This window comes from Diaporthe citri, assembly GCF_014595645.1.
Source record: "Diaporthe citri strain NFHF-8-4 chromosome Unknown scaffold_10, whole genome shotgun sequence".
In the NCBI taxonomy this organism is placed as follows: Eukaryota; Fungi; Ascomycota; class Sordariomycetes; order Diaporthales; family Diaporthaceae; genus Diaporthe; species Diaporthe citri.
Window position 1 is genome coordinate 380,560 of NW_025064855.1, and position 27,676 is coordinate 408,235.

Genomic DNA, 27,676 nt, shown 5'->3' on the forward strand with positions numbered 1-27,676 from the left:
TTGAGCCCATGCAACTGCCCGCATGCTCAACGTCTCATACCTCTTGAACAGCGAGAGCCGCCTACCAACATAGCAGGCGTCTGGATTTCAGGTCAGCCTTGATTTCCGTTAAGATGTGACATTCTTTGCTCTCGATGTTAAAAACAATTTTTGGTCATGTTGGCCCCTTCCACAGTGGAGGCCAAGATGGGAATCAAGTCATGGAACCAAGCACATCACCGATGTTACCTTGCAAGACCTCACATAATGCCGCATTGTGAGGGCGCCACTCGTCTTTCGCTACAGTGTGCTCTCATCCTTACGTAGCACACGTTGGTTCGCCACACCTATAGCACGAGCAACACCGTCTACTGAGATATTGAATAAAGCTGGATTTACTACCGCTAGCAAGTGAAAGTAGCCTACTCTGATCCTGCTCGTTTCCCTTGCAGGGGAAAACTCTGGTCCAGTTTGATTTGTTGATTTGTGGTGCCCGGCAGTTGATCCCGTCTCTGCTCGCTGTCGCCTAGGTAACGCCGCCCTCTAACGCCTAAGTCCGGCCCTGAGTGAGCGTTGCATCATCAATGGAGCCTAGCACTGCGGAGCTTACAACCTACAGACACTATGGCCGAGCACAAGTCAGGGGATGCAATGTTAATGGTTTCCACTCTTTCCAGGCCCCAATCACTAACAGTTGAGTATACTTGGAACCTTGATGGACGCTGTACATTAATAATTCCTCATGTCCTCGATCAGAATGTTGTGGAATATCACGCAACGTCTGACCGCTTCCACATGACTCCCACGGTGAGCTTCCTCACTCCATCCGTCGTACTTGCGTGTGCGCCAAGACTGGGACGAGCGTTCATGGGACCACGATGTCGAGCCAGGGACACGGCTCATTGACTGCACCGGCGAGGGATGCCTTACTCATTGTCCGTCCAACTTCTGGGTTTCAAATCTCGCAGGTAATCCCTCTGACGGAGCTGCGTATCTCCTCGGTGGTGTTTGTTGCAGTCTGAGGTAAGAGATGCAGACAGTCCCCTTGGCGCCAGCGAGACAGCAGTCAGCCGAGTTCGGTTGGCGGATGGAGCGGCAATTATATCAACGTTGGACAGGATGTGAATACCTCATCCTGTGTCAGGGTGACAAACCTAGAGATAGGTGGCTGTCAAGATTCGAGGACAGGTATGGCGGGAGGCAACAACGATGGATTCATGACCTTAGACCCGACCGTACGCGCAGACGGCTAGGCATCGAGAAAGTCTTACATATCCGGCGGCGGCCTTGCCTTCAAACCCTGTTCAATATCTGGTCACAACGCATCATGGGAGCAAATCAATCATATTTAGAAATCTCAATTTGATGTCTCAGGGAGGTAAACCTTGTGATACCAATCCACTCAGAAAAGGTGCGCCAATAAGTCCACAGCACCTGGAGCATCGGGGATGGATGGTGCCATCCATATTAGATCTTGGTACGTGTCAAGTCCCTGCCATGTAAGGTCTCGCTGCTACTGCCTGCTAAAGCATGTCCCTAACGCGTAAGGCCGAGTAACCTTGAGAATCAACAAGCGGACTCATACTAACATCCATCGTCTGCATTTATGCCTTTTTCGTTCCTTCAAGCTCATCTTTTTGCGCTTCGTTACTGACCGTGACTTCAAGATTTACCTTCCCTAGGCTCCTATTCCTGGATTGAAAGAACTTTTTTGTATCACAGTCTCGCATGTTCCAAAGCTGCATCTTCGAACGCACCATTGACGGCATCGTAAAGGGCATTTGTCCCGTGGTCGGTCAAGTCCGTCCCTGTCAAGATTCCGCCGTCTCCATCCACGGGAAACAAAATCGCCCTGAGCTTCTCTGCCAGCGCCCCAAGCCTCTGGAACTCGGGGGTGAACTCTGCGACGATCCGCCGCTTGAACCGACTCCATGTCTTGTATCTTGCGATTCGCTTTGTCAACCAGCCTGCCCTCGTACCACTCCCGCAGCACGCTCGACGGGGGAAGTTGCAGTTGATTTTCCCCATCCGGAACTGGGCGCGGGCGAGTGCAAGAAAAAGAAAGGTGTAGAAGAACGACTCGAGATCGTGGCGGTAAGTGTGTGGGTTGTCTGGGAGATAGGCTTGTAACACCACAATCGCCTGGAAAATGTAAGTTCCGACGGCTTGATTAGGTTGGTATAGCTCGGAATTCTCTTTAGCCATGTCGAAATCGATCAGTACGCCTCTGGCAGCGTCAACTGCATCCGTATCCGGACCGTAGGAGGGGATGATGATGTTAGAGGGATTGATGTCTCGGTGCAGGATCCGCCCGTCCTGGTAGAGTGATCGATAGGCTCTAACTGCGTCGCGTAGCGCGAACAGGACTTCCGGGATCGATTGATAATTGTGAAGTGAGCGGCCTTGGGGCGTAACAACGGTGCAAGTGGGCCTTTTGGGTTCATTCCTGACGTGCTGACTGCAGGACCCCATATCTCCATCAATCTCGTCGCAGGAGCCATCACTTCCCAGTTGCCAAGTCAAAGGGCTACCCAATGAAAGACCGTCATGCAGCATCTCGGTGCTGGCGCCAACATAATGTGCGTCGAGGAGAATCACTCCACACACATTTCTCTCCTTAAGCAAATTGAGTATTCTCAATTCATTGCTCTCGGATTCGTCTGACCATTTGAACTTGACCGCATAGTCTCCGTCCGAGCTATCAGCTCGTCTGGCTCTGTAGACAGTGAGACCATCGCCAACCAGGTTTCCGGATACCCGCTCGAAGATCTTGGCGCCCAGAATGTAATTGTCTGTCGGATTCGCAGTGTCACGCCTGGATGACAAGCTCACATAGCCCTCTTCTCCGTCTATACGAACCAGTGGTGACATACCCCATTCGCCCCTGTCCATCAACATGTAACCAGCCATGGCTGTGAGGTATGGACTCTTTGGACCCGTAACTGTGAGCTGAGGAGACCCATAGATCCCGGAGCGATCAAAGAGCCACATTTGGGCCTCCTGCCCGCGAACGATGAAGCCATGACGGAACAATCGACTTGGCTGGCTCTAGAACACTGATTTCGCGATGCGACAAAGCTGCAGTATGCCTTGCCGATGAATGCCTTGGTGGAAAAGTCCCAAGACTGCGACATCAGCCCAGTAGTCGAACTTTCGCGAAGTCGAAAGCACTAGGACCTTGTCAGAGCTCTTCCATTCTTTGACATGGCCCGTGTGCCATGAGCCATGAAGTCCTGCCCGCCCCGCGAGGTCTGCTGGGATACACTGGAGCCAGGTGGTTACATTATCCGTTAGTTGAGAATCGAGTTGTTCATGCCCGTGCGGCCAGCTTTGTTGAACGAATTCTGCTGCCTTTGAAGCCCAGGGTCGATTTGCGAAGGATCTTCCATAGAAATTTTGGATGTCCGTGAAAGTGTGGCCATTGATATCGTCGATCAGAGAGGAACCAAGGCCGCCTGGGGCCGTCCGTTCTAAAGACATTATGGAAGCTGTGAACTCTGGTCTCTTGATGCTTGGCCGTAGGTATGCAGGCACGAAAGAACGTTAAGGCAGGGAAAAAAGTCTCCAATGGTGGCAAGAAAGACTGGGCCTCGAAAATATGCGACTGTTAGTATTCAAAGTGGGCGTATGGCTAGATTCTGAGTGCACAGGGGGCAGAGGGGACCCTTTTTAAAGACATGCGGAGCTCTCATATGACTCCCCCCCTAAGTGACTGACCCTCCAGTGACTGCCATAATTGGTCTCATCACTCTCGACCGCTTTCCTCTTATCAGCACTCATGTATGTGCCACACTTACGAAAGTCTCCGACAATTTCTTCGAGGGATCGAATGGACAGATCCAAGGGATACGTTATACGCGGTAGCTCATGGCCCGCACCTAGATGATTCCAGACTCGGGGTGGAGCCAGACTATACTATCACAACAAAGGAGGCCTTCGTCAAGAGGCTCGGGTCACTCCTAGCTATCCTTAATCACAGCTTGGTCTTCGATGAGCTGGACAAGGTTTTACCAGCAATGGTCTGCATGGAATTGACAGTCAATATTTTATACACCGCGTCCTTCTAATTCAACGCCCAGTTCCAATTAGACGTTCACACTTTTATAGTTAGTAGCTTAGACTAGGTTACACTGCCAAATTAAATTCTGCCTGTTTATGCTGTTACCGAAGCATTTAGATCGTACTTTTTAATGTGAGGAATTTTCGAAGAGCATTACAGTAGCCCACCATAGCTCATTGTACACAAGTAGCCGAGGCGAACAAGACGATCAAATCCACATCACTGAGTCTCATACACACAAGCTTGCTTCCAAAAATTTCAATCTTAAGATTCTAGACAGACTTTGCCTATTCCAGCTTGAACCCGAGCTGAATAGAGGTGAGATTTGTGGGGGCGAAGACCATGACCTGTCGAAGAACCCGTGAGTGTCTCCGAGCCGGGCGAAGCAATCCGGATGGCGATGGTTGATTGTGTAGGCATGATCCAGATTTTGTTCTGCTAGTCGTCTCAGCTTCATCCGAGAACGAGTTTCGTGTCGGATGACGGAATCCAGGATAAGTGGCAATGATCCCATGGTAGCGCCTTTGAGAGATCGGAACCCCAGCCTCTGATTCGACACGACCACTGATTCGGCTCCCATATACCTCCACCACCAACGAGGATCCTACCACATCCCACATTCGGATAAAAAGTCCTGCTCGTTCAGACTCGGATCTCTTCCGACAGACCAGGTGCGGTCCTCGGTCTTCCTATACATCCACCCTCCTTTTCCCTCCCCACACTTGTCGTCCAGAAGCGCATTCGCGGCCCAGTACTCGGCGGACGAACAAGGCATCAGGCTGTCGCCGTAATTGCAGACGTAGATCTGGGTGCGGCCAATCATTGTTCGGTAATATTTGTAGGGGTCGATCATGTGCCTCGGGCAGAAGTGGTCCATTCCGTCCACGGCGTGGGGGAGGTCGTTCTTGTAGTCTCCCGTGAGGTCGCGGTGAGAGCAGTATATGTAGGTCTTGTTCGTGCAGTATCCGTACTCCGAGATGACGACCGGGGTTTCAGTAGGGCTGAGAGACGACGAGATTGTGCCGGATGGTGGGGTGGCGTCTGTGATGGTCGTGGAGGAGGATGAAGCGTTGACGAGCATGAGAGCTGACGCGATGGATAGGATAAGCGGGATAAGATACATAATTGCGAATGTCTAGTTTTTCCTTTCTCAAGGAGCTTGGGTGGGTTTCTCGCCGAGGCAGGCTGTCTGGCTAGTGTTGAATAGTCGAGGCTGGTCTCTGTCGTCGATGGAGATTCAAGAAGAAGGGTGCAGGCTTTGTCTGGGAGGCATGGAGTTTATATATTTCCCCAGAGGCGCTGTGATTCTATTTACTTTGATACAATTGTCACAACAACTAGATCTACCACCTTCATCCAACTGTGTGACTACCCTCGTCAAGCGCCTATCAACATGTGAAGTCTGTCGACCAGCTCCTCATCATTGCTCTTTCACAGAGACAGCCTCGTCATATTTGGCTCCAAGAAGCTTCCAGCCGCGTTTGATGTCTCCGTCCTCATGTCCTGCATTCACCGAAATCAAGGCGTCATCTCCGCTGCCGTCTTCTGAGTACAGTGCCACCGCAGACTGGAATACGTTAGTTGGGACTCGTGCAGGAGTTCTGTCCAAATAACACACCTTCCCGAGCGTCAGCTTGATCGCGCCCTCGACTGCGATCACTGGTTGATAGATCCCGGGGGCCGTGGATCTTTTGATCAAGGAAACGATATTGCTTGCAACGATGTGTGACTGGCACTCAGCAGCTCGCGCCATCTTGGGCCCACCGCTTTCGGCAACGTCTCCGAGTGCGAAAATGTTGTCAACTGCGCCTCCAGGTAAGTGAAGTTGGAGGCTCGGAGCCACCAAGATCCTCCCTGTCTCCTTGGAAACGCACTCGGACAAGGCACCCGTCAGAAATTGAGTATTTGGAGCCTGTCCAGTGCACGGTATCTGTAACCACATCAGCAAATGAGGCGCTCTGAGCATCGACAGGTAGGCTGCTCACGACCAATCCGAATTTGTCCACCTGGCCACTTGGAAACACCAACGTTCCATTTTCACCGGTCTTCTCGTCGCCATCAAACCGAATTTGCGGTCTCTGCCCCAGTCTCACTGTGATCCCCAATTTCTCCATCTCCTCCATAGCACGTTCATGCAGTCTGGGGCCGTAGGCATGCATAAGCCTGTCCCTCGAATGGACCAGCGTCACATTCTTGTCCGGGTACCAACCCTTGATATCGGTTACGAGTTCGACACCCACCGCACCACCTCCGACCACGGCGATGCTCTCCGCGTCCCGTATCTGCTCCTGGATGTGCCTGAGCTCCTCACAAGCGCCGTGCTTGTCAGGGCTCTCAAGCTTTGACGGGCGTGGGGAGGATGTACCGGTCGCAATCGCCAGGAACTCGAAAGGGATCACCTCTCCGGACGCAAGCTTGACAGAATCTCTTGTGACTTCAGTAACAACATCGCACCGTCTCTCGAAAATACCCTGTGGCACACCCTTGCGCCCGCTGTACAGCATCTCATCGTACGGAATGAAAGCCTTGGCCTCGTGACTCTTGACTACGGAGAACCTAGGAAAGACGAAGGGGTAGTGAAAATGGGTATTCTTCTCGACGAGGATGACCCTATACCCGCTCGGAAGTGATTCGCAGAGCTGTCTGGCGAGGAGTATTCCAGCAAAAGAGCCACCGACGATGACGACGCTCTTGGGTGAGGGCCCGGGTTTGTACTCTAGAGCATGGAGGAAGGCGCTGATGCGATGGGCGAGGCGTTTGAGGCCGTAAGAGAGAACGAAAGGAAATGAAAATTTGATGAACTTGAGGACGTCGCGGACTGCCATCTCTACAGAAATTGGACTTGTGGCCGGCTTGTCGTATTGCTGAACAATCTAGAGGTTCATGTGGAGATATATGCGAATGCTAAATGCGAACGTGGCATGTGTTTTTACATTGAAGTGAATTGTCCGGCCCAAACTCGTCTGCCTGGCTGTATCTCCGAGCCCGTTGGCCTCGGGGACGGATGAGCCGGGGATGGGTGCTAGGCACGGGGTTTTCACGCAGCCCTGACAGCGTAATCGGCGGTCATGGGTGAGCTTTCGGTCGTAAGACTAAACAGGGGACACTGCATCCTGCAGGCGACTGGGAAAGGACACAGCTTATCAGATCATGCAAGATAATCAAGCTGCGTCGGTGCCGGGCGTGGGTAAACACCGGGATCTCCGAGACCGAAACCCGCCCATCGCCGACCTTCCGGTAAAATAACGCGCGTCTCAAATAATACAACGAGCACCCCGTTCACTGAGAACATAAAGACGGGCCAATTCTTCTCCCCGTGTGACAATTTTGATATGTGGTGCCGTCAAACCCTCACATCCCACCTTCCCCCACCGAAATTACTCCGGTACCGCGGGTTCTGACTCGATTTAATCGCTAAAGTGGCCCCTTGTCGACGCTGCTGAAGCAGCTAAGGCCCTTGAAGGGTTGAAGGGTGATGTATGCTACGTCGGTCACCTAACACAAATAACATTCTCAGACTCCAAAGAGATACCCTCTATCGTGACAACCTCTGTGCTGATTCTGCACACGATGACAAAGTCTTCACAGGGGTGAGGGGGATTGGGTCAGCCTGGTGTGACGCGTCATGGTCCCTCTCATGGCCCCTCTCCAGGTGACTTGGTAGACTTCCAGTCAGCACACCTTCGGTGATGCCAACGTCTTCCTCCTTTTCAAGCTTCCTCCATTCCATCGACGCTGCGGCGATCAGGGCTAACCCAGAAGCCGCGATGGACATGTAAAACGCAGTGGTAATAGCTTTCCCGTACGATTCAGCCACAAATGACACATGCTCGTCCTTCAAGTGGTCGGCGTTCACTTTCGACGGGCCCATGTCAATTATCATGGAGACAGTGCTTGGACTCAAGCCTGTCGCCAGGCCGCGCCTGAGTGTGTTCATGAATATGGCCTGTGCCATGGGGAAAACCAGCGTAAAGCCCAGAGATAGGCAGAACAGGACGAGGGCCTCCCCTGCTGGTATGTCCGGCTCATCGAGGACGTTCCGAACAGCTGAAAGGGGCAACTGGACGCCAAGCCCAAGTCCAAATGCCACCAAAAGCTCAAGGCCTATTACGTAGCCCATATCTGTGCTCACCTGGATTTGGGTAAACAGCCCAGCACCTACAGCCGTCATCGAAGCGCTGGCCACCATGAATGGCACGTAATGGCCAAAATAGGTGACAGCTGCTCCGACAGCTACGGCAACGACCGTGTCGGGGATGTACAGGGCCAAGGTGTAGACACCGGACTGGCTTGGTGAGAAGCCCCTGGCGGCCTGGAAGTAAAAAGGCATGTAGTACATCAAGACGCCGAAGGCCATGATGATAAACATGCAGAAGAGGCATCCGAAGCCGACAGTACGTTGTGTGAGGATGTGCATAGGTATAAGAGCCCTATGATATGATCAGCACTTCTGCCTTCACAGATGTCGAGGTGTGGTCCCAAAATACCTGTCTTTCTCTTTTATCTGGATGAACATGAATAATCCAGCCGTGGCGGCAAACGCGACAAGACAGCCCCAAACCCAGGGATTACTCCACGGGTACTTGGTGCCACCCCATTCGAGGCCAAGGAATAATACGGTTAAAGAAGTCAGGATCAGAATGACACTGAGCGGGTCTGTTGATTTCAATCTCTCTCGGAAAGAATAGTTTGATGTCACCCTGACAGGTTCGGGGAACGTGAAGGTTATGAGACATCCCGCGACGAGAGCCATCGCTGTCATTTATTCATCAGTACGTCGCACGATAGATACAGGACACCCTGTTGAGTTCACTCACCTATGCTCAGGTAGAAGCCCAAGCGCCAAGTCATGTAGCTCTCGGCGAGAATCCCGCCGAGGGGAGGCCCCACGGCTGACGCGACGCCGGTCATCAAGACGATACTAGCCAGGAACAGCGGCATTTTCTTCTTCGAGACGACATGGCAGATTATGATGAAGCCTCCCAGACTCGTGCCAGCATGCGACAAGCCCTGGACGGCGCGCCCGACAATCAGGACGTGGGAAGTCGACGACGTCGCGCACACGATGGATCCTGAATCAGACGGTCAGCCAAACCCCATTGGCGGCCTGGCTGAAGCCAGGGAAGCGGATACGCACCAATGATAAACACAAGTATGTTGGCGCAGTAAGTGATCTTCAGCGGGAAGAGCGTGTACACTCGCCCAAAGATGGGCAGGAATGCGAGCCTGGCGAGATCATGCGAGGCTTGGTACCACGCCGCCTGCTCGAGGCTGCGGAACTCGGTTGTGATCTTGGGGATTGCGGTCACCAGCAGTTGCCTGTCCAGTTCCCCGAAGAACGCGCCGACCATCAGCGCGATAGTCACGAGGAGCAGCCGACGCCCCGTGATCTTCTCGCCACTGCTGGTGAACTCTGCCTTCAGGAATGAACAGACGCTCATAATGCAAGTCCAGGCACGGGATCTGACTCCCTTGTTGGCAGGATGCGGACGGTCATTATGATTGTGGTAGCTGTCCATGGCTTCTGGCGCGCCGATATGATGACCTTTGGGATGGTTGAGAGAAGTCGATAGTTGGTTGTCGGACGGTCGGCTTCCGTCAAAATGACTTTCAAAGAAGAGAACTTGAATTCACCAGGCGCGGCATGAGACCTGACGAGAACGGTGAATATGTGCCTCGTGATTAACAGCCGGTCCGAAAGGGTACGCATCACTCGCCTTGCGCCATGATTAAAGATGGAGCCCACAAGGTTTGTCGAGTTTTTTTCGACATGCGTCTTTTGGAATTCGTTTATATTTGCGCCTCGCATCTCCATTAAAAACACTTGGACACGGCCGGACCTGGGTGGTGGAAAGGCGGCGCTTAACCTATCGTCTGTAGCGCGGGCACGGTTGAAGCTCGTGTGACTACGGACCACCTCCTTGGCTGCAGTGACCCGCCAAAGCCATGAACGATTGACGGTGCAACACACTGGTTAATTTTGCGCACCCTCCTTTGCAGAGCGGGGATTTCTGGTTAGCCGAGGATGAAAAATGATGTTTGCATTCTGCTTGAAACGCCTATGTTGGGCTTCAATGCTCAACACGTCTTAGGTTGAGAAATAATTCATCGGAGTGCTGTCAGGAAATCTCACTACTTATTAGAGTTTCCCAAGACACCGACCCTCATCCGCCGGTTACAAAGGATATTCAAAGTCCCCCAAAGTGGAAAAAGAAAATAAAAGAAAACGCCTCGTCATTGAGTGTGTGACGCACACGGTCACGGCATCCAGACTTCACCTTGGTACCGGACTCCGATGGTGGTGGCGAATACCGTGCAATCAGGTCATTGAAAGCTGTTCAGCCATGGTCGCAAGATTATATGGTGCATGACCTGAAGACTTGTCAAAGGCACCGCGTCAATCTCGGACTCTCCAGAGTTGGCGTCTCGATGAAGTCATTGAAATCTAGGCAGTCTTCGTGGAAAGGGCCATTTGGGTAATCTATAATGTCAGCCGATCTATAATGTCAGCCGTCAGACTGTGATGGCCAGGGACCAGGGTACAAGCTGGATAATCAATACCTCTGAGGATTCCCTTCCTGAGGAACAATCCCTGGAATTGGCTGAATGGCATCCTCTCCACGACGCAGTCGGCGGGAATCCACTGCTCGATCAGCCAATGGGTCTCGGTGATGTAATGAGACCTGTCGTAACCACTCGGCCTGTTATATACGATGCCGTATTCTCTCGCCATGACCGTCGTACGTTCAAATCGAATGTGTGTCGCAAAGAGGCGGTTAGCGTCGATGACGAATACATCAACATTCGATGTTTCCTCATGTTGCATGAGCTTCAGCGCACGTAACGGGCTTGAGGTCACGGAAATATATGGCGTCTCGAATGAGCCTTTGGATGATACCATGGCGCCATCTGTATGGTGGCAGAAGTCCTGCCTCGAGGGTTTCTCGAAATTCCGCTCGCGAAGCCACTTCGGACAGCAAAATCCCACATCGTGTGTGTAGAAGGTATGTGAGTCGGGACGGTGAACTCGGTACAATAGACGCGGACCTTCCCACTCAGGTGGGTTTTCCCCAATTCTCCGGCGTACAGTGTCGCACAATTGCTTCAAGGTTAGGGCTTGCATATGTTGAAGGAACTGGTCTCTTGCCGCTGAGTCAAGGCGTGCCCGGAGTTCTTCTTCTTCGTTGTCTCTGTCTGGCCGGCTCGGTGGTAGAGTCGTGGTATAAGGAGGGTTATGGAGGTCTGTCATGCAGAACGGCCATGTTTCAAGGATGCAGGTCAGGAAATGCTGACAGAAAACCAGAGCGTCTCTCTTCTCAAGGATAACACGAATCATTTTGCTCAGGCCATCGAGTAATTGATTTCTGTTTTGAAAGTCCGCCACTTGTTGCTTTGTCGAAGGGGCTTCATCTTCAAACCCGACGGACTGTTTCTCGCTTCGTCGGTAGGAGAGATCATATATATCACGACGAAAAGTCCTTGCTGTCATCTTCAACTTTTTGTAGTGGAGAGGCTGACAAGTCAGGCTTTTGGTGACTATGGGAAGAAGTGTTTTGGCACAAAAGGCGGGGGGAAAGGCCCCGTTTCAGAGCAGCAAGATTGGGCACGAATAGACTTTGCACGTGACAAAGCACCTGGATGAGCAAGAGACCGAAAATCGTGCAACACCCAGTCCTAACCAACGCTTTGGTCCCTTCCAATTCCGTAGCCTTCAGGTAACCGTTTATATCTAGCAGTACTCGGATGCCCCAGTTTGCGCATGATTATTTCGTAAATCTACGTTCTTTACAAGGCCGGTAGAATAGCAAATTTTGAGTGATCATGTTCAACTACATACCTATTTTCATGCTGTATGGGTTAACCGAGTAGGCTAGTTGGTAAATATCTCCTTGGAAAGAAGCATGTTGAGTAACCTGCGCCTAGTGTCACCTCTTCCCTTCTTGAGTTGTCAGCTGAGTAAGTTGATGATGTCATCAAAAAGGTGGGCTGTGAGTGGTCAAAAGGGTTGGCGAACAATTACTCCATGTCCCGACCGTGGAACGAGCAGCTGAAAAGCAACACCGACTGATACTCCGCCGCCGTGCCAAATCTGCCCAGCCCGGTGGCAAGCTGCACTTCTTGAACAGTTGTCTTGACTTATGCCCCTTATCGTACAGAATCTCTGACCTGGGCACTTCATGAGATGGCGTCGTGACACCCACAATCAGGCTCCGGGCGGGTTCCACGTCAGCACACCGCACCAGTCTGGAGCGCGCTTTCTGACAGCTTTTTTGACCCGCGCTCCCAGCCATGGCTTCCCGTGGAAACGACGGTAGAAGCCGGCCGGCCAAGGTTGGCCACCGAAAGTCCCGGAATGGATGTCTCAAGTGCAAATCGCGCCGGGTGAAATGCGACGAGACACGACCAATTTGCGGCAACTGCAGTCGTCTGCAGATGGACTGCTCGTGGCCCAACCACTCTCAGGACCATGGCCGTCAGCAACAACTATTGCCAACGCCCTCTCCCAGCCAACAACCAGGTCTTTCTCCTTCGGCCGTCAGCACCGGCGCAAGATCTCCTGCAGCGCACTCACCCGAGCAGACCGGCCTTCTGACGAGCTGGCCGCGTTGGCCGAACAATGAAAACATGTTCTCCCAGCCCAGTTCCCCACGAGAAGATCCCAACGACCTCAATCTGCCCGAATCCAAGGCTCGACGACTGATGGAGCACCGCCTGATGCAGAACTGGCACCTTACTGTTCACAACCCCTTCCCGCTGAACCCAGCTCCCTACTGGCGAGATATATGGGTCAAGACAATGCCCGCGATGGCCCTCAAGCACGAAAACATGCTCTTCGGTATCTGCGCTCTTTCCGCCACCAACATTCTTCGCTCGGATCCCGACGACAAAGAGATATACACCGCTCGCGAGAGCTACTTCATCGCCGCCCTCCACGCCCAGCGAGAGGAGGTCGCAACCCTGACCGTCGAGACCGCGGAGGTCGTATGTTTCGGCGCCCTGCTCATCTCCATCACGGCATTCGCGATGCTACAGGAACGCAGCCTATCCCCCTACCAGCCCCCAATGGACTGGCTGCAAGTCGGCCGCGGCGCCGGGATCGTCATCCGGCAGAGCGTCGAGACCATCCTCACCCTCTCCAAAGAAGCAGACCACCCGGCTCTCATGAACGCCGCCAACGCGTACCCGTACTTCGGCCGCGACGACACCTACTTCAGCCCGGAGCACCGCGTCAACTTCCAGGGCGTGCTGACGCAGCACCTGCCGTCCGGCGACGACTGGGCCGACGACGAGACGCGCGACGCCTACGAGAAGACCCTGAGTTACGTGGGCAGCATCCAGAGCGGCATCAGCCACGGCGAGCCCGTGTACGCCATCACGAGGCGGGTCCAGGCGTTCCCGCTGCTGATACCGTCCAAGTACATCGAGCTTCTGTCCTTCCGGCGGCCCCGTGCGCTGGTAATACTGGCGCACTTCTTTGCGACTGTCGCGCAGGTACATAATGTGTGGTGGCTGGGCGATGAGCCCTTTAGGGGGGAAGAGACTACTTCAAAGAGGGAGATCCGTGCTATCAAGAATGCTCTGCCGCGGCAATGGCTGACGACCATGGTTTGGCCTATGGATGTTGTTGGCTTGAAGGACTGAAGCCACGGTGGAGTTATAACGCTTGTACCACATAAATATGCAGCCTTGTGGGCCTGGCAGAGTATCCCTACTCGAGAAGGGCTGGTACTGATTTCCCGACACGAGTGTTGATTGTCAGCCGCCCACGCTGGACCTTGTGGTCGGTCGTATTCAAGTCGCGTTGAGCAGTCTTGTTGATACCGCAGTTCCGAGATTGACATCGACAAGGTCTTTGCTGGGGCCACCGGATGACTAGCTCACTTTTATTGATGATTGGGGAGCGCCCAGAAACGGTCTTGACAGCAGCGAAATGTATGATTCAGCCGTGCGCATAGCGTGTTGATATTATTTAGGACTTTCGAAAGGCGAAAAGCCGTGTATAGGTACTGATCTAATGAAGCGCGACTTCAGGAGAATTTGAGTTGAAATTGTTGCAGCTATTCATCAGCCGCAGGCTGAAGCCGAGAAGTGTATCATCACATATGGAGCAACTGTGGCATGAACAACGCGGGTTGATCTATGTCAGAGGAGCACTCGTCACATTTAGAAGTTTCATCCTTGTCGGACAAAGATTTGATATTGTCCAGCTATATAATTATAACAGAATTATATCAAGCAAAACAATCCCTACTCCTTCTCCCTCTCAGCTTTCATCTTCAAATCCTCTTCCTCATTCTTAGGCACCTTGACAAATGCTGGCACGGTCACGGCATTTAGCTTTCGGAAAGCCTGCGCACAACTATTAGCAGCAGCTCTATCGCGGACGCAAAGCGGCGCCTACCAGGAAAGGCGACCACCAGCTGAGCGTGCAGAAAGTCCACCAGGCGACATCGCTGCCTGTCCTGAAAGCCCAGCGCGCGGCGGCGAACGGGCTGAGGGTCCAGTTCCGAAGATTACTCACATCGCTGATAGCACCGGAGGGCAGCTCGCCGTTCCACCGGTCCTCGACCTTCTCGATCTTGCCGTCCGACCCGACGTGGATCCTGACGACCGAGTTCATGACCTTCTCCTGGTTGATGCCCTTGACGACGTACTTGTTGCTCATGTCAAGCTCGATGGGATTGCCTGCAGACTTGACGCTGTGTGACTGTAACTGGATCGGCTTGAATAGCGCTGGGAGGCCGTAGAACTGCGCTGTATATTTGGGATAGCCTACTGCGACGGTGATGTTGTCCGTGAATGTGGCGTCCTTGTTCCACAGGCTGAAGTGCTTCAGAGTTGGGTTGCCCTCGAACAGCTGTTGTTGATGTTAGCATGGTGTTCATACGATGGAAAATTAGGTTAAGGGAATGGCAACGGACGTCAAGCACAGAGCCAACAAGGACTTTCTGCTGTTCTGAGAGATTCACGCCAGGGGCAGTCTCGATGCTCGTCCTCTTGATGCCGATGGAGGAGAAAGAAGGCGCACTGGCATCTGCTGATGCCTGGGCCTGGGCGGTTTCTGACGGGTTGCTGGTAGACATGGTTCGTAATGAGAATGGGACGTTAGTTGACTTGGCTGCAACTCTGCTTGAGACTCGTTTGGGAGCAATGAGTAGGGAGGATGGTCTTGGTGGCATGACACAAGTGTTCTTGTTTACAGAGCAGTCCCAACTTGCATGTCAAATAGGGACGTTGTAGAGGTTACAGTAGGCTACAGCTCAAGAGCGGGACAGAACATCCACATGGAAGATGTCATCTTGCCGTGCAATGACCGTGTCGTCACGACTACGGATGCGGCTTAGACACTTAGACACTTTGACGTCAACGACAAGGAGGACCCATTCTCCAATGGGCTCCTAGACGGGTCGGCCCGGGAACGGCCTACTAGACCCCGACAGCCAGAATCACGTTATCCAAACCACATCTTCAAACTTTTGTTCGCACTGATGATGTTTTTGCTGTTGAGGTCTTCATTTCAACGTCCTACTTGTTATGTAAGATTGCATGCAGAGTTCAAAAGTACATACAATTGCATCAAAAGACTTCGGTAAGACCTTGAGAATTCCAGGTCAAGGTTCCACTTGGGTAATTTGAAATAGTATTTACATTTTAATATCAAGCGTCTATTTTAGATGTGTTTACTTCGTTGACATCCAGTTACATGTGTCGCTATCACAATGTGTGCTGTAAGGTGAAATGGTGGTTCAGAAAAGAATTGTATCATAAAATATGTAGAAACCTTCCCCCTCCAGTCTACGACGCGAACACTTACCTAGGGGTTTGATTGCCATGAGCCCAGCCCAAAAAGAAAAAAACATACTGAAGCTCCATGGTCACTTCTTAGACTTTACCTGGTTTCAAAACTCCCTTGGCGTAGTCTCTAATTGAGCTGGCGCTGTATGTAGGAGGTGGCGTCTCGATACCACTCGCGTGATCCTGATTTAGATAAAACAGTCCAGGAGCATGCTCGGGACTCGCAGGCTCCGGACTCGGACGCTCCGGGATGGCACGCTGCTGAAGCTCAATGTCGTTATTGGCATTGTTGGCCCTCCGGGCGCGATACTTATGGATGCGCCATCGGATCCAGAAATAAGCACCGACACCGAGAATTATTGCCGTGATTGGCACCATTACCCAAATGAGGGCGTAGTCAGCTCGCGCGTTTTTCTCTGCCTGATTTAACGGTCGATTAGCGGGAGCCGTGTCGTGCCCGGTGGGTACTGTATTGTTGCCGGTTATGGACATTTTGCACTTCACAACAAGTGACTGGTGAAATGTTTGGATATTTAGCCGGCCTGTGAATCAGGTGATTGTTTGTGAAGCAAAAAATGTGTCTGGGCTGTAAGAGGATGGAAGATATTTATACTCCAGGGGACTTCTCCTTGTTCCAGGAGTTAGAGGCATTGCTGATTGACCAGGCATTGACTCTGTTGTGCCTATCGTACTATGTATAGCCGCATTGTTCTCCTGGCATTGTAATTACCACTATCATCTCTTCATTTTTCGACAATATCATTATCGTGGACAAAGGCATTGTGCCGCAATTACTCTGGCTGAGCATGGTGTGGCAACGAGCAGCGGAGAAACCCATGCACGACTCGGAATGGCGGAGGGTGCTCCTCCATACTGGGACCACAACGACACGCAGACCCAGCCCGTGCCAGTAAGTTCTGTGGTTTGATACATGATGTACTGCAAATTGCCCATCGAAGTTAATGGTGGGACACTAGAAGCATCTCGTATAGCCAAACGTGCAGACTTGCTCTTAAATAATTCAGCCCGTAAAAGCTCCTTAGACGCAGGATAGTAGTCCAGTTCAGCAATGGGATTGCTGCTTGTTCCATTTCATTACAGATCGCTTAACCTTCCTGCTGCTTTACAACAACGCCCAGTGTTTATCCGATTCGCATAGATCAAGATGAGTTGGCTCTTCTCCTTGCGCCGGGTGTCTCCAGCGACTCAAGATCCACCGGCATGGTTGGCATGGTATGGCCACGTTGCAGAACCTCCAATGGAGGGGTCTGATGGTCTTCGATTGGCGTCCCTCTCTCACGCAGCTGAATGACTTCGACCCTGTTCTCCAAGCTCGAATGCTGGAAATAATCTGATCCTCGTCAATTCGAACCGGTTGATGCCATGCAGAAGAAGTGACACGTACCTATGATGGTTCCGATAGACTGCACGAGAGTCGACCCCAACGAAACCAGGGCCACGATCTGCCCAAAACCCCAGGAATCCTCCGAGTCCCCCGAAAGACGATGTTCGTTGTAGTGTCTCAGGGCAAAGATCTCGTACGTGTGGACGGGAAACTGGCCGAGAGAGATGAGCAGAAGGAAAATTTTGATCGACATCTTGCCCAGGCCTCCAACCCTGTAGATAGGCGAGTGCTGCAGGAGTGCTTGGGAAGATACTTCATTGGGGTTTTTAATCCCGTATATGCGCCGCAGGAGCCGTTTGGTTAATTGCGAGGGAGAAAATGAGCGGCAGCTCACTCTGAGCACTTGGCCAAGCTCCGAAAGGAAAATCGACTTGCTGTTGCTCTCACCTCCTCCATGAGCCCCTGTGCTTTTTTGATATTCGACAGTCGAGTCTTTCTGTATCCCTCCGCATAACCAACACAGGAGAATGCTGGCGAACATGTAAAAGCAAGTGAATGAGAGGTATGTTTGGTCAGACACGGGATGGGTCAAGTGCACGGTATCTAGGTGGCTCGTGTTGTAGCACTCTCCGGGGATGCTATAGTCCCAGTTGTTGAGCCGCCTTCCCAATATGACGCAATACGCCAGGTAAAGACACGAGAACACCAATAGGTAAGTATGTGGTCCGATCGACATCTTGAAATTGGGCGCGCGGATGAGGTTGGCCAGGGCTGCACATGCTGAGACACTGTAGAAATATAAGACAATTTTTCTGATCGTATAAGAAATCATTTAAGGTATTTTCAACCTTACCCGGTAAGATTTACAACGTCGTAGACAATGTGCAAGTGGTAGAGGCTTAATTCGTCGTGCTGCACAATTACCGCGATCAACAGGGAGATTCCTGAGTCAGTGTCAAAGAGGTGAGTACGTATGCTGAGTAGGTGAAAAGGACTGCGAACGCTCCAAACAAAATGAAATTGCGTACCGTTCACAATTTGGGTCTGGCTGATGCTCGAAAGGACAGCATTTGTGCACAAAATCAACGTCTTGACAGACTTTTCTGACTCAAAACGCGGCAGAATTCGGCGTGCAAGGACCTGAAAGGCCTCTGCTGTTACGGAAACAAGGGATATGATGACAGATAAACCACCTTGTACAACAAACGCATAGATGATCTGTAATGCATTATTGGTATGTATTCATGCTTTGTCGGGAGTAGGCAAACTGACGCCGAGTCCTGCGATATCAGAGTTCGTGTTGCCCACAGTGTTGCACTCCATTAGACTCCTGCAAAGTTGATCCAGACTGATACAGCTAGGTGGCCCTGGAATTGACTGGATGAGATGAGGAGTCTATGGGGGCCAAAAGTGACAGAAGGTGAGCTGCAAAATCAGTGGCTGGGGTAGTATAGTAAAACTGCAGTTGCAGTTGTAGAGCCAATTACCATGAGGCACATGATATTCCCCTTGGGGCCTGAAATGTAATCGTTCAGCTTCTGTTGCAGAGTAAGTAAGAAAGGAAGGGTAGGTGTGAAGTGTTGCTGACACGTCCTAGAGCCCTGTTATATGAACACCTGTAAAAATAGGTCCCTGTCCTACCCATTAGTGATCCTGCCTTGTAATGACGGTGACATCCACGGGGTCTGGGTATATATATAATGTGGTGTGGACAGGGTTATAGGTACTTTTTATCATGAGATAAAAGTGAGTGAGCGAAAGTATTTGCAACCTATATTAGCTGCATTATTTCAAGGATCATAGCGCAGTAACGGGCAGGCACCTCGGGAAACCTGCCCGTTAACACCCAGTACATTAACAAATGATTGGACTAAATTTCTACACCAAAGACTGTCCAGTTTCCAGGTCTGCGGTGGGGAAACCCGGCCATCCATACCCAGGTGCAGCACAGTGGAAGACCCGCCGTAAGACCAAGAACGGCAACATTATTTCATTCCTTGCTCATTCATTCTGCTGTTCTGTTTAATGCTAGGTAGTCCTGACCTAAGTCGATGTTATATGGGCTAACAGTTGTTGAAGGCGGTGCTCCTCAAAGGTCAAACGTCTAGATCTTATGGAAATCGGCTGATCTAGTGCGGAGCCTACGTCGCACCCTAGCTCGACGAAATTAGTTTGATGCTTGCCTATGAAAGGGAAGGCAATGTCTAATCAATGAGCGGGAAAAATGGCGGATAAGCATGATGTGTTCAGATGGAACAAAATGGACAACGAAGATAACTGACAAGAGAATCAAACAAATCCTAGGTGCGCAAGACTTTAGGATTATTAACTTGGCGATTCAGCTACTTTAGCTACTTTGGATATAAGTTGCGGCACTTTATATGCTGCCGGCTAATACATATCATCTGGTTGGCAACATAACGTGATGAGGCCAGGGGTGAAGATGAAACCAATACAATAGCAACTATCCGCACAACGATCCTCCATCTCATATCCACCCCGCTGTTCAACGTCAGGTTGGGACGGTTGTGGCTGCGCCATCATGTCCTGAGAGGCAGAATATTCCTGGTCCGTTGTTATATCCTGCCTTGCCTCCTGATCCTCAGACTCCATAATATGGGATGCGGTCTCCATCTTATCTGTACTGTAAGCTGATGATTATGTCTTGAAGGATTGAATTGTTATTTGCCGGCTTCGATATCTTGGTGAAGACTATGGTGACTTACTGTGCGTCGTCGAATTTATCGCTGCAGATACTATGGAATACAATGAGAAAGTAATTTGTTTTTGAGTATGAGACGCTAGGGCTATTTGTAAGTCAGAGTTTGCGCCGGGAAGGCTGGTGTATTCACTCGCACAGACGATAGATCGTGAGTGAAGGATGAGCAAGCTCCTCATCACAGCACTTCAGTGATTGTCGGAAACCAGTGACATAGCCAGAGCCTTCTCTCGATCCCCACGACTTAGGCTGGATGATTGCAAGACTAGACCGATTATGGAGGTATATTCGGCGTGAGGCGTTGCGGCGGGATCATGAGCCTGATCCCGTATTCAATTTCAGCTTCCTTTCTATATTCCTTAGCCATTCAATCCCGAGGGACGTATTTCATTCACTATGTCTGCGAGTCCAAGGACTGCGTGTATCGTCCCAAGACATCTGCAGGAGGCCCACTGGCGCACGGACCACATCGGGACGTCTGCAAAGTTAGTGGCCTCACTGGGCAGGCTATTGCTGTGTTCAACTGCCTGCAAACCACCAACAATGTGAAACCGTCAACTATAAGACGGATGGACACCGCGCTGTCTGGTCTCTCACACCAACACATCTCCACCCTAACTTCATCGCATTCGGCGTCAGGACATCCCCTCAATATGGCCCTTCGTCAGAGACTCACCAAGCCACTGGTGGTTGACCCCGCCGAGGACCATTCACATACCGTTGTCTTCCTCCACCGCTTCCCGGAGTCGACCACCGACCAAGAGCTTCACAGCAAGGTACTCTCCGAGAAGCTGACCAGGAACCACAAGACGCTTCGCGAGCAGTTCCAAACTGTGCGCTGGGTTTTCCCCTTCTGCAAGGCACATGCAAGACCCTGGAACAATCTCTCAGCGGAAGATAGACTCGCCGTCGGGATGACTCTGGGCAGCCTGCCATATGTCACCCAGATCGTCCTGCAGGAGGCGGAACGCGCAGGAGGACTGGATCGAATCATCCTCGGCGGTCAAGGGGAGACTGCTGAGGCAGCTCACGAGGCGATGTCCTCGTTTCTCGAGGCCAAGGCCAGCGCTTACGACAACGAGGAGGAGTTGGCCGCTTTCATGTGGGAGAACTTCACCCTGACCTCGGCCGCTCTGGGTGATTTGAAACTTGCCGGATTCGTCGGAATGCACGCACAAGATGGTCAACTCACTCGTGACGTCAAAAACTTCGGAATGATGTCCAAGGGCATCCCCACAAAGCAGAGGATCAACGCAACCATCATCAAGAACACGCCCCACAAGTTCATCCACGGAGGCTACAAGCTGCAGACAGCTACGTGGGATGGAAAGCGTATTGACGATTTCGCCGCCTTTCTCTCGAGCCTCGGAGTCGACCGGATCGCCGATAGCAACCAGGGACGAGGCAGCAACGAGACGCTGACGCCAAAAGAGCGGCCGGACCCAGCAGTTATGAAGGGCAAGAGGATCGATGGCAAGGATGAGCTGAATGACATGCAGAAGCATGCCCTCCAGGTGGCAAAGGAGAAGAAGGCGAAAGACGAGCAGAAGCAGAAGGCGCTGCGCCGCATCGAGGCCGACAAGGTCGAGCGGAAGATCCGCCAGGAGCGGGAGAGGCAGAAGCGGCTCCACGGCGGAAGTACGGCGCGGCCAACGGGATCTACGAATCTCCTTGGAGGGGGTTCCGCCGCCGAGTCGATACCTGAGCCGTACCCGAACCAGCTCACCCCGGCGATGCCTGGATCATTCCCACATCGAGACTCGCTCGAGCTGATCGATGACGAGCCGCCGTACAGCGGTCATTCCGCCGATGAGGACGATGACATGCTAGACGACGAGGATGATGACGGGCTAGACAATGATACGTTCGAGCCGCCCAGGAAGAGGAAGGCGAGACGTGAGCAGGGAAGACCGATCGGTGGAGGCTCGACATGGGGAGCACAGAGCCAAGTCAGAGGGGAGATGAGTGAGGCCCAGATGGCGGCACTCGGTTTGAGCCAGGTCGAGGACAAGAATGAGAGTTGAGGCACTTCTGGATTGATTTGTGGGAGGTTCCGGACATTCGAGAGTGGACGAAGGCCAGCGAATATTTGTTACACATGTGCAAGAAGTCGGCCTTTCGGATGGTTGGACCAGCTTGATCGAGGGCAGATGTGCTTTCTTTCTGCCAGAGGGGCAGATGCCTAGCATTTACTCGAGCTATGTTGTTTCAGAGGCCTGATTGTAGTCGGCTCTGTACCTATGAAGGATCTTGTCCACTCCTCGATGGCATTGGGCCCTATGAGTCTGTCTGTATTATTTGAACCGAATGTTCAAGTATGGCATGCCCGGCTCGACAACATCTTCCCCAACAGCTTCGACGGATGCATCCCCTGCCGCTCCAGCTGCCACAAGGAGAGGCGTGAAATGCTAACTGGGATATCAGCCGGTATGTTCGGAGAGCTTCGATATAATTGCTTGCAGTGGTGACACATACCTCGACCGTAGGATGCGAGCGCCTGAAATCTTGCAGCGACTCCAGTTTAAGCAAGGCCTGTCTTCTCCCAACGGCGTTTGGCGTTATCACAGCGTTCCTGAGCTCAGTATCGAACGTCTTTGACTCGGCCAAGACCTTTTCTCGGACCTCTTCTCTTTTCTCCGGCACTGCTTGATAGATTTATCCGATTGATGCGAAGAAATGCGCAGCCATTCCAGACCCCAGGATGAGGTACCCATCAGAACTGCAAAGCATCAGATCAGCTTCCATTACATCAGAAACCCAAGCATCTGATTCACCAAATGGCCATCGGCTCACAGTGACGTACCGCAGAGACTTTATCACCTCTCCAAGGCGAAGCTGACTTTCCAGACCATAGCCATGGAATGCTGAAACTTGGACGACAGGCACCTCGAGCGGCTTGTCAGGTGGAAACATCACTTTGAAGGGAACCCAAATCCCATGGTCGACTCCACGCTCCACTCGTTCCGCCTTGACTCCCGCATTACGAAGATGATTCCAGACATCCACTGCTAGGTCAGGTGCGTCCTTGTGAGACCCAAGGTCACCTGCGAGGAAATCTCATAAACTGCGCAGTGGACGAGACGCTGGCGCGGTCGGTCTGGGACACCATCTGCCACCACAAAGTTGGCACGCAGTTGGGGTCTCTCAAATTATGGACCACCGGTGGCGGCCGATTTGGAGACTCCTGGTTCCACCTCAAGGAGTTTACTGACAATCTGAGTCGTTCGTGGCTGATCGAGCGGGTTGTTGGAGACGTGGTCGACGTCAGGGAACTGGGTCGGCGGGCAAGGGAGATGCGCGATGAAAGGATGACGAAGGAGTATGGATGGGGCTCGAGCTGGGACTCAGACAAACCATTCTCCACTGGAATATCAGTACTTGGCCGTATCTGGCCCCGCCAGGCAGGCAGCGAGGACTGGCGTGAGGATTGGTTCAGTTTCCCATTGCAGGTTTAGTCTCTGGATATTGATGTCATCTCCCTGAAGATGGGCGTAATGGCAGTGATGCAGCAGCGTGATAGGGCTGGAAAATATGGGCCTGGCTCATGTGGTTAGATTTCCACGTTCGCCTTTAAGCATTTGCCCAATTAGAGAGCGAAAAGTAGATAGCCTGAGTTAGCCCTAAGCCGTCATAATATTAAACCAGGTGGAAAGCCCCTATTAGGGCCCTGGGAGCTATTTATTTAGGTAGGCTGCGGAGGGGAGGTTACATAACGTTGCTTAATAATGGCGCCTTTTCGTATTTAAAAAGGGACGCAAGTATATTATATAGTTTAGCCAATAGTTTTAATAATTAAAATATACTATATAAGCGCAAGAAGCTCCTTTACTAAAATATTAGTTTCTTTTATGCCTAAAATAATATATTTTAAGGTATTTTAAGATTCTTTAAAGGTAAACCTATTTTTTTTAAGTGCTAGCATTTTTAAAGAAAATTTAGGATTATTTTTCTTAATATAAGGCACTCCTTTTTATAATAAAAGGCCTTAGTTTTTAAACTTTGCATTATAAAGGCTGTAAATGCATTTCCCGCTTAAGTTAAATTTTTAAGCTTTTTTTTAAGTTTTTCTTTAGCCTAAGATACTTTTAAGAAATAATAAGATAAGCTTAATAATTCTTATAAAAAGGGCTTTATTATAATAAAGCCTAAATTAAGCATAAAAAGAGGCTTAGCAATTCTTAAGAGGAAGGCTTTTTAATAATAAAGTTAAAATTAAGTATAAAGATAAGTATAGCGATTTTTTTAAGCAAGGCTTTTTTATAATAAAGTTTAATTTAAGCATAAAAATAAGTATAATAATTCTTATAAAAAAAGCTTTTTTATAATAAACCCTAAATTAAGTATAAAGATAAGCTTAATAATCCTTATAAAAAGGGCTTTTTTATAATAAACTTTATAATAAACCTTAAATTAAATATAAAAATAAGCTTAATAATCCTTATAAATAATACTTTTTATTAATATAGCTAAAAATAAATATAAAAATATTTATAATAATATTATTAAGCAAAACTTTTTTATAAAAAAGCTAAATATAAAGCTTTTAAATATAATAAGCTAAATACTTATTTAATAAATAAATATTAAGGTATATAATATATATTAATTAATACTTATAATTAAAGATTTAAAGGCTTTATTTAATATATATATTAATACTTATTAAGCTAATTAAATTTTATATAAATAAAAATATTAAAGATATAAATATAGCTTTAAAGTATATAATAAGCTTTATTATTTTCTTTTTTTAAGAGCTTAATATCCTTATAACTTATTAAAATTATCCTTAAAATAAGTTAATATTATAATTATTTTAATTATAATTAAAGTTAATAAATAAATTTTATAATTATTATAATAATAATAAATATAATTAATAAATTTAATAAAAAGGTAGCTAAGTTTTAAAAGCCTTTATGCTTTGCAAAATGCATATTTAAATATATAATATGCCTTATAAAGTATAAAAACTTTTAAAAATTAACTACCCTTAATAATTATATTAATTTTAAAAATAATAATGCAGCTTTAATTAAAGTTACTTTAAACTTTTTATTATTTTAGCTTAAGTTAAATTAATTAATTATATATTATACTTTAAGTTATATAATATATATAATATATATTATAGCTAAACTTATCTTAAAGATTTTATTATTTTAATTAAAGTTAAATTAATTAATTATATTTTAAGCTATATTAACTAGCTGCTATATTAAATCAACCTTTCTTTATATAGCCATTCTTAATATTGCTATTAATTAATACCTTAAATATACCTTTTGCATAACTTATACTAGTTTTAAGCAATACTTTATAATATATATCTTGCTTTATATTTACTAAGCATTAAATTAATTATAAATAGGGTTTGCAAAACTATAATGCTTATAAATATGCATATAGCTCTTATTTTTATTAATATTAAATATAAATAATAAGTAATTATAACTCTTAAACTTTATAATTATTTAATTATTATAGCTTTTATAATTTTTAAGCTATAGGTATATCTTTAAATTTTATATTAAATTATATATATACCTTTTAATAATGCCTTAAAATATATAATAAAATATATTAATATTAATAATTTATATAAATCTTATTATGCTATGTTATTTTAGCATTCCTTATTATTATATAATTACATCTCTTTATAATACCTTATGTTGCTTAAAAATAAGAAGTAATATCCATAATAAAAAGGGAAAATATATTAATTATATTAAAAGTTAAACCCTTAATATTATATTATTTAGTAATTAATTGCTTAAGTTTTAGCTATAAAGTACTTAATAATATTATATTAATAATTAATATATTAAATTATGCTTATTTAAATTAAAAATGCCTATTTTAATTAAAAGTTTAAGGTAACTTAAAACTTATTATAAATTTTAATAATTATAATTATAATAATAAACTCCTTATTAAAATTAAATAAAGAGTTTGCAATATTAGTTATATTTCTTTTTAATAAAATAATTACTATTTATAAATAATTAAATATAATAGTTTTTTACATTTTTAAATATAGAATTAATTATAATATTTTATAAAGAATAAGTTAAGATAATAAAGCTTTTTAAAGAATTAAGGTAATAGTAATAATAATAAAAAGTAATAAGTTTATTAAGATAATTTATAAATAAAGTTATTTATGCTTTATAATTCTTATTATTATTTATATTATTATCTTTATTATTATCCTTATTTTTATTATTATTCTTATTTTTCTTCTTTTTTTCCTTTTCTTTAAGTTTTTAAGTATTTTATTATTAATCTTTATATTATTAAGGTAGTAAGCCTTAAAAGCTAATATTATTATTACTTAAGTAGCAATTATTTATTATAATTTAATAATTATTATAATTTAATTCTTATCTTTATTTTAAATTTCATTTTCATTATTACCTTTATCTTTACTTTAATTCTTTTATTTATATTTTTTCTTATCTTTATAGCTATCCTTATTTATATATAACTTATAAAAGAAGTAATTATAATTATATTTATTATAATAATTTTGCCTTAATATTAAAAATGCTTTAAGTAAAGATGTTATAAAGTTAGCCTATCTTTATAAATCTTAAATATATTAAATATTATTAATATTATTACTTAAGATAATACTTATATTTTTTTTAAACTTCCTTAAAAAGTTTAGCTACTTAACTATATTTAAGTAATAATATTATTTAATAATAGCTTAGCTTATTTAAGCAATATAGCATTAAAAGAGGCAATAATAAATATTATATATCTTAATTAAGTTATAATAAACTATAGGTAATAAAATATAAAAATAAGTTATTACTTAGTTATATATTATAAATAATAAATATTAATATTGCTTATAAAAACTTTAAAATAAATAAATAAAGCAATTAACCCTGCTTAATTTCCATTAACTTATTTATTATATTGTTTTCTTATAATAAGGGATAAGTTTCTTTTTTTAACTTTAACTTTATTTATCTTAAATTAACTTTATTTTTCTATATAATATTATTATATATAATATAATATTATTCCTTTTTAATTTATATAATATTATATAAAAGCAATTTATACTTTTATTATAATTTACTTATAATGGTAACTTTAAGAATTAAAGATAATATAAATTTTATTATATAGTAAATATTATACTTAATATATAATAAGCTATTGCCTTTTATTAATTATTATATATTGCCGCCTTGCAATACCTTAATCTTAGCTATAAGGAATATATATATATCTTGCAATTTATTAATATTAATATAAATATATATAAAAATATTAATTTTATAATATATATTATGCTTAGCTATTAATTATTTATATTTAAGATAATAAAGCTACTTAAATTTTTAAAAGAATTAATAAAGCAATAATATAAAATGCAAATTAAGCAAATTTAGTTTATACTTTATTTTTTATTAACTTAAGATATATTTATATAATATAATTCGCTTAATAAGGGTTTATTAATAATAATAATAATATTATTATTGCTTCCTTATTATAAAAATTTAATACTTAATAATTTCTTACTTTAACTTAAAGCAATTTATATTGCTTTATAATAATATAATTTCCTATAAATAAAAAGTTTAAAAATTTTATAAATTTAAGGGCTGCCTTTAAGGCAAACTTAGCGGCAAACTTAGCGGCAAACTTAATAAAAGAAGTAAATAAAGATATTAAAGATTTTACCATTAACTTCTTTATTAATTCCTATTAAGAAGGATTTTATATATATTAATTAAAAAAGCTTTATTTTAAA

General features: G+C 46.5%; 9 protein-coding genes across 9 annotated transcripts; 2 read left to right on the forward strand and 7 right to left on the reverse strand.

Moving 5' to 3' along the window:
• Positions 1 to 1,695: 1,695 nt before the first annotated feature.
• Positions 1,696 to 2,889, reverse strand: INS49_003339 (uncharacterized protein; the record flags this gene model as incomplete). Its single annotated transcript, XM_043164133.1, has 1 exon — positions 1,696 to 2,889. One exon carries the CDS (start codon positions 2,887 to 2,889, stop codon positions 1,696 to 1,698), a length of 1,194 nt encoding a protein of 397 aa, XP_043018898.1.
• A 1,754-nt stretch (positions 2,890 to 4,643) lies between these two features.
• INS49_003340 (uncharacterized protein) lies at positions 4,644 to 5,162 on the reverse strand (the record flags this gene model as incomplete). The annotated part of the gene is made up of 1 exon (XM_043164134.1): positions 4,644 to 5,162. The coding sequence occupies one exon, from the start codon at positions 5,160 to 5,162 to the stop codon at positions 4,644 to 4,646; it is 519 nt and encodes a 172-aa protein (XP_043018899.1).
• A 297-nt stretch (positions 5,163 to 5,459) lies between these two features.
• On the reverse strand, positions 5,460 to 9,480 carry INS49_003341 (uncharacterized protein; the record flags this gene model as incomplete). Its single annotated transcript, XM_043164135.1, has 7 exons — positions 5,460 to 5,606; positions 5,658 to 5,969; positions 6,025 to 6,866; positions 7,721 to 8,351; positions 8,658 to 8,794; positions 8,857 to 9,111; positions 9,177 to 9,480. The coding sequence occupies 7 exons, from the start codon at positions 9,478 to 9,480 to the stop codon at positions 5,460 to 5,462; spliced, it is 2,628 nt and encodes an 875-aa protein (XP_043018900.1).
• Positions 9,481 to 10,422: 942 nt separating this feature from the next.
• On the reverse strand, positions 10,423 to 10,940 carry INS49_003342 (uncharacterized protein; the record flags this gene model as incomplete). Its single annotated transcript, XM_043164136.1, has 2 exons — positions 10,423 to 10,520; positions 10,601 to 10,940. 2 exons carry the CDS (start codon positions 10,938 to 10,940, stop codon positions 10,423 to 10,425), a joined length of 438 nt encoding a protein of 145 aa, XP_043018901.1.
• Positions 10,941 to 12,664: 1,724 nt separating this feature from the next.
• Positions 12,665 to 13,681, forward strand: INS49_003343 (uncharacterized protein; the record flags this gene model as incomplete). Its single annotated transcript, XM_043164137.1, has 1 exon — positions 12,665 to 13,681. One exon carries the CDS (start codon positions 12,665 to 12,667, stop codon positions 13,679 to 13,681), a length of 1,017 nt encoding a protein of 338 aa, XP_043018902.1.
• Positions 13,682 to 14,287: 606 nt separating this feature from the next.
• INS49_003344 (uncharacterized protein) lies at positions 14,288 to 15,123 on the reverse strand (the record flags this gene model as incomplete). The annotated part of the gene is made up of 3 exons (XM_043164138.1): positions 14,288 to 14,389; positions 14,442 to 14,897; positions 14,980 to 15,123. 3 exons carry the CDS (start codon positions 15,121 to 15,123, stop codon positions 14,288 to 14,290), a joined length of 702 nt encoding a protein of 233 aa, XP_043018903.1.
• A 799-nt stretch (positions 15,124 to 15,922) lies between these two features.
• Positions 15,923 to 16,327, reverse strand: INS49_003345 (uncharacterized protein; the record flags this gene model as incomplete). The annotated part of the gene is made up of 1 exon (XM_043164139.1): positions 15,923 to 16,327. The coding sequence occupies one exon, from the start codon at positions 16,325 to 16,327 to the stop codon at positions 15,923 to 15,925; it is 405 nt and encodes a 134-aa protein (XP_043018904.1).
• Positions 16,328 to 16,995: 668 nt separating this feature from the next.
• On the reverse strand, positions 16,996 to 17,433 carry INS49_003346 (uncharacterized protein; the record flags this gene model as incomplete). Its single annotated transcript, XM_043164140.1, has 2 exons — positions 16,996 to 17,186; positions 17,241 to 17,433. The coding sequence occupies 2 exons, from the start codon at positions 17,431 to 17,433 to the stop codon at positions 16,996 to 16,998; spliced, it is 384 nt and encodes a 127-aa protein (XP_043018905.1).
• Positions 17,434 to 20,552: 3,119 nt separating this feature from the next.
• INS49_003347 (uncharacterized protein) lies at positions 20,553 to 21,923 on the forward strand (the record flags this gene model as incomplete). Its single annotated transcript, XM_043164141.1, has 1 exon — positions 20,553 to 21,923. The coding sequence occupies one exon, from the start codon at positions 20,553 to 20,555 to the stop codon at positions 21,921 to 21,923; it is 1,371 nt and encodes a 456-aa protein (XP_043018906.1).
• Between the last annotated feature and the right edge of the window lie 5,753 nt (positions 21,924 to 27,676).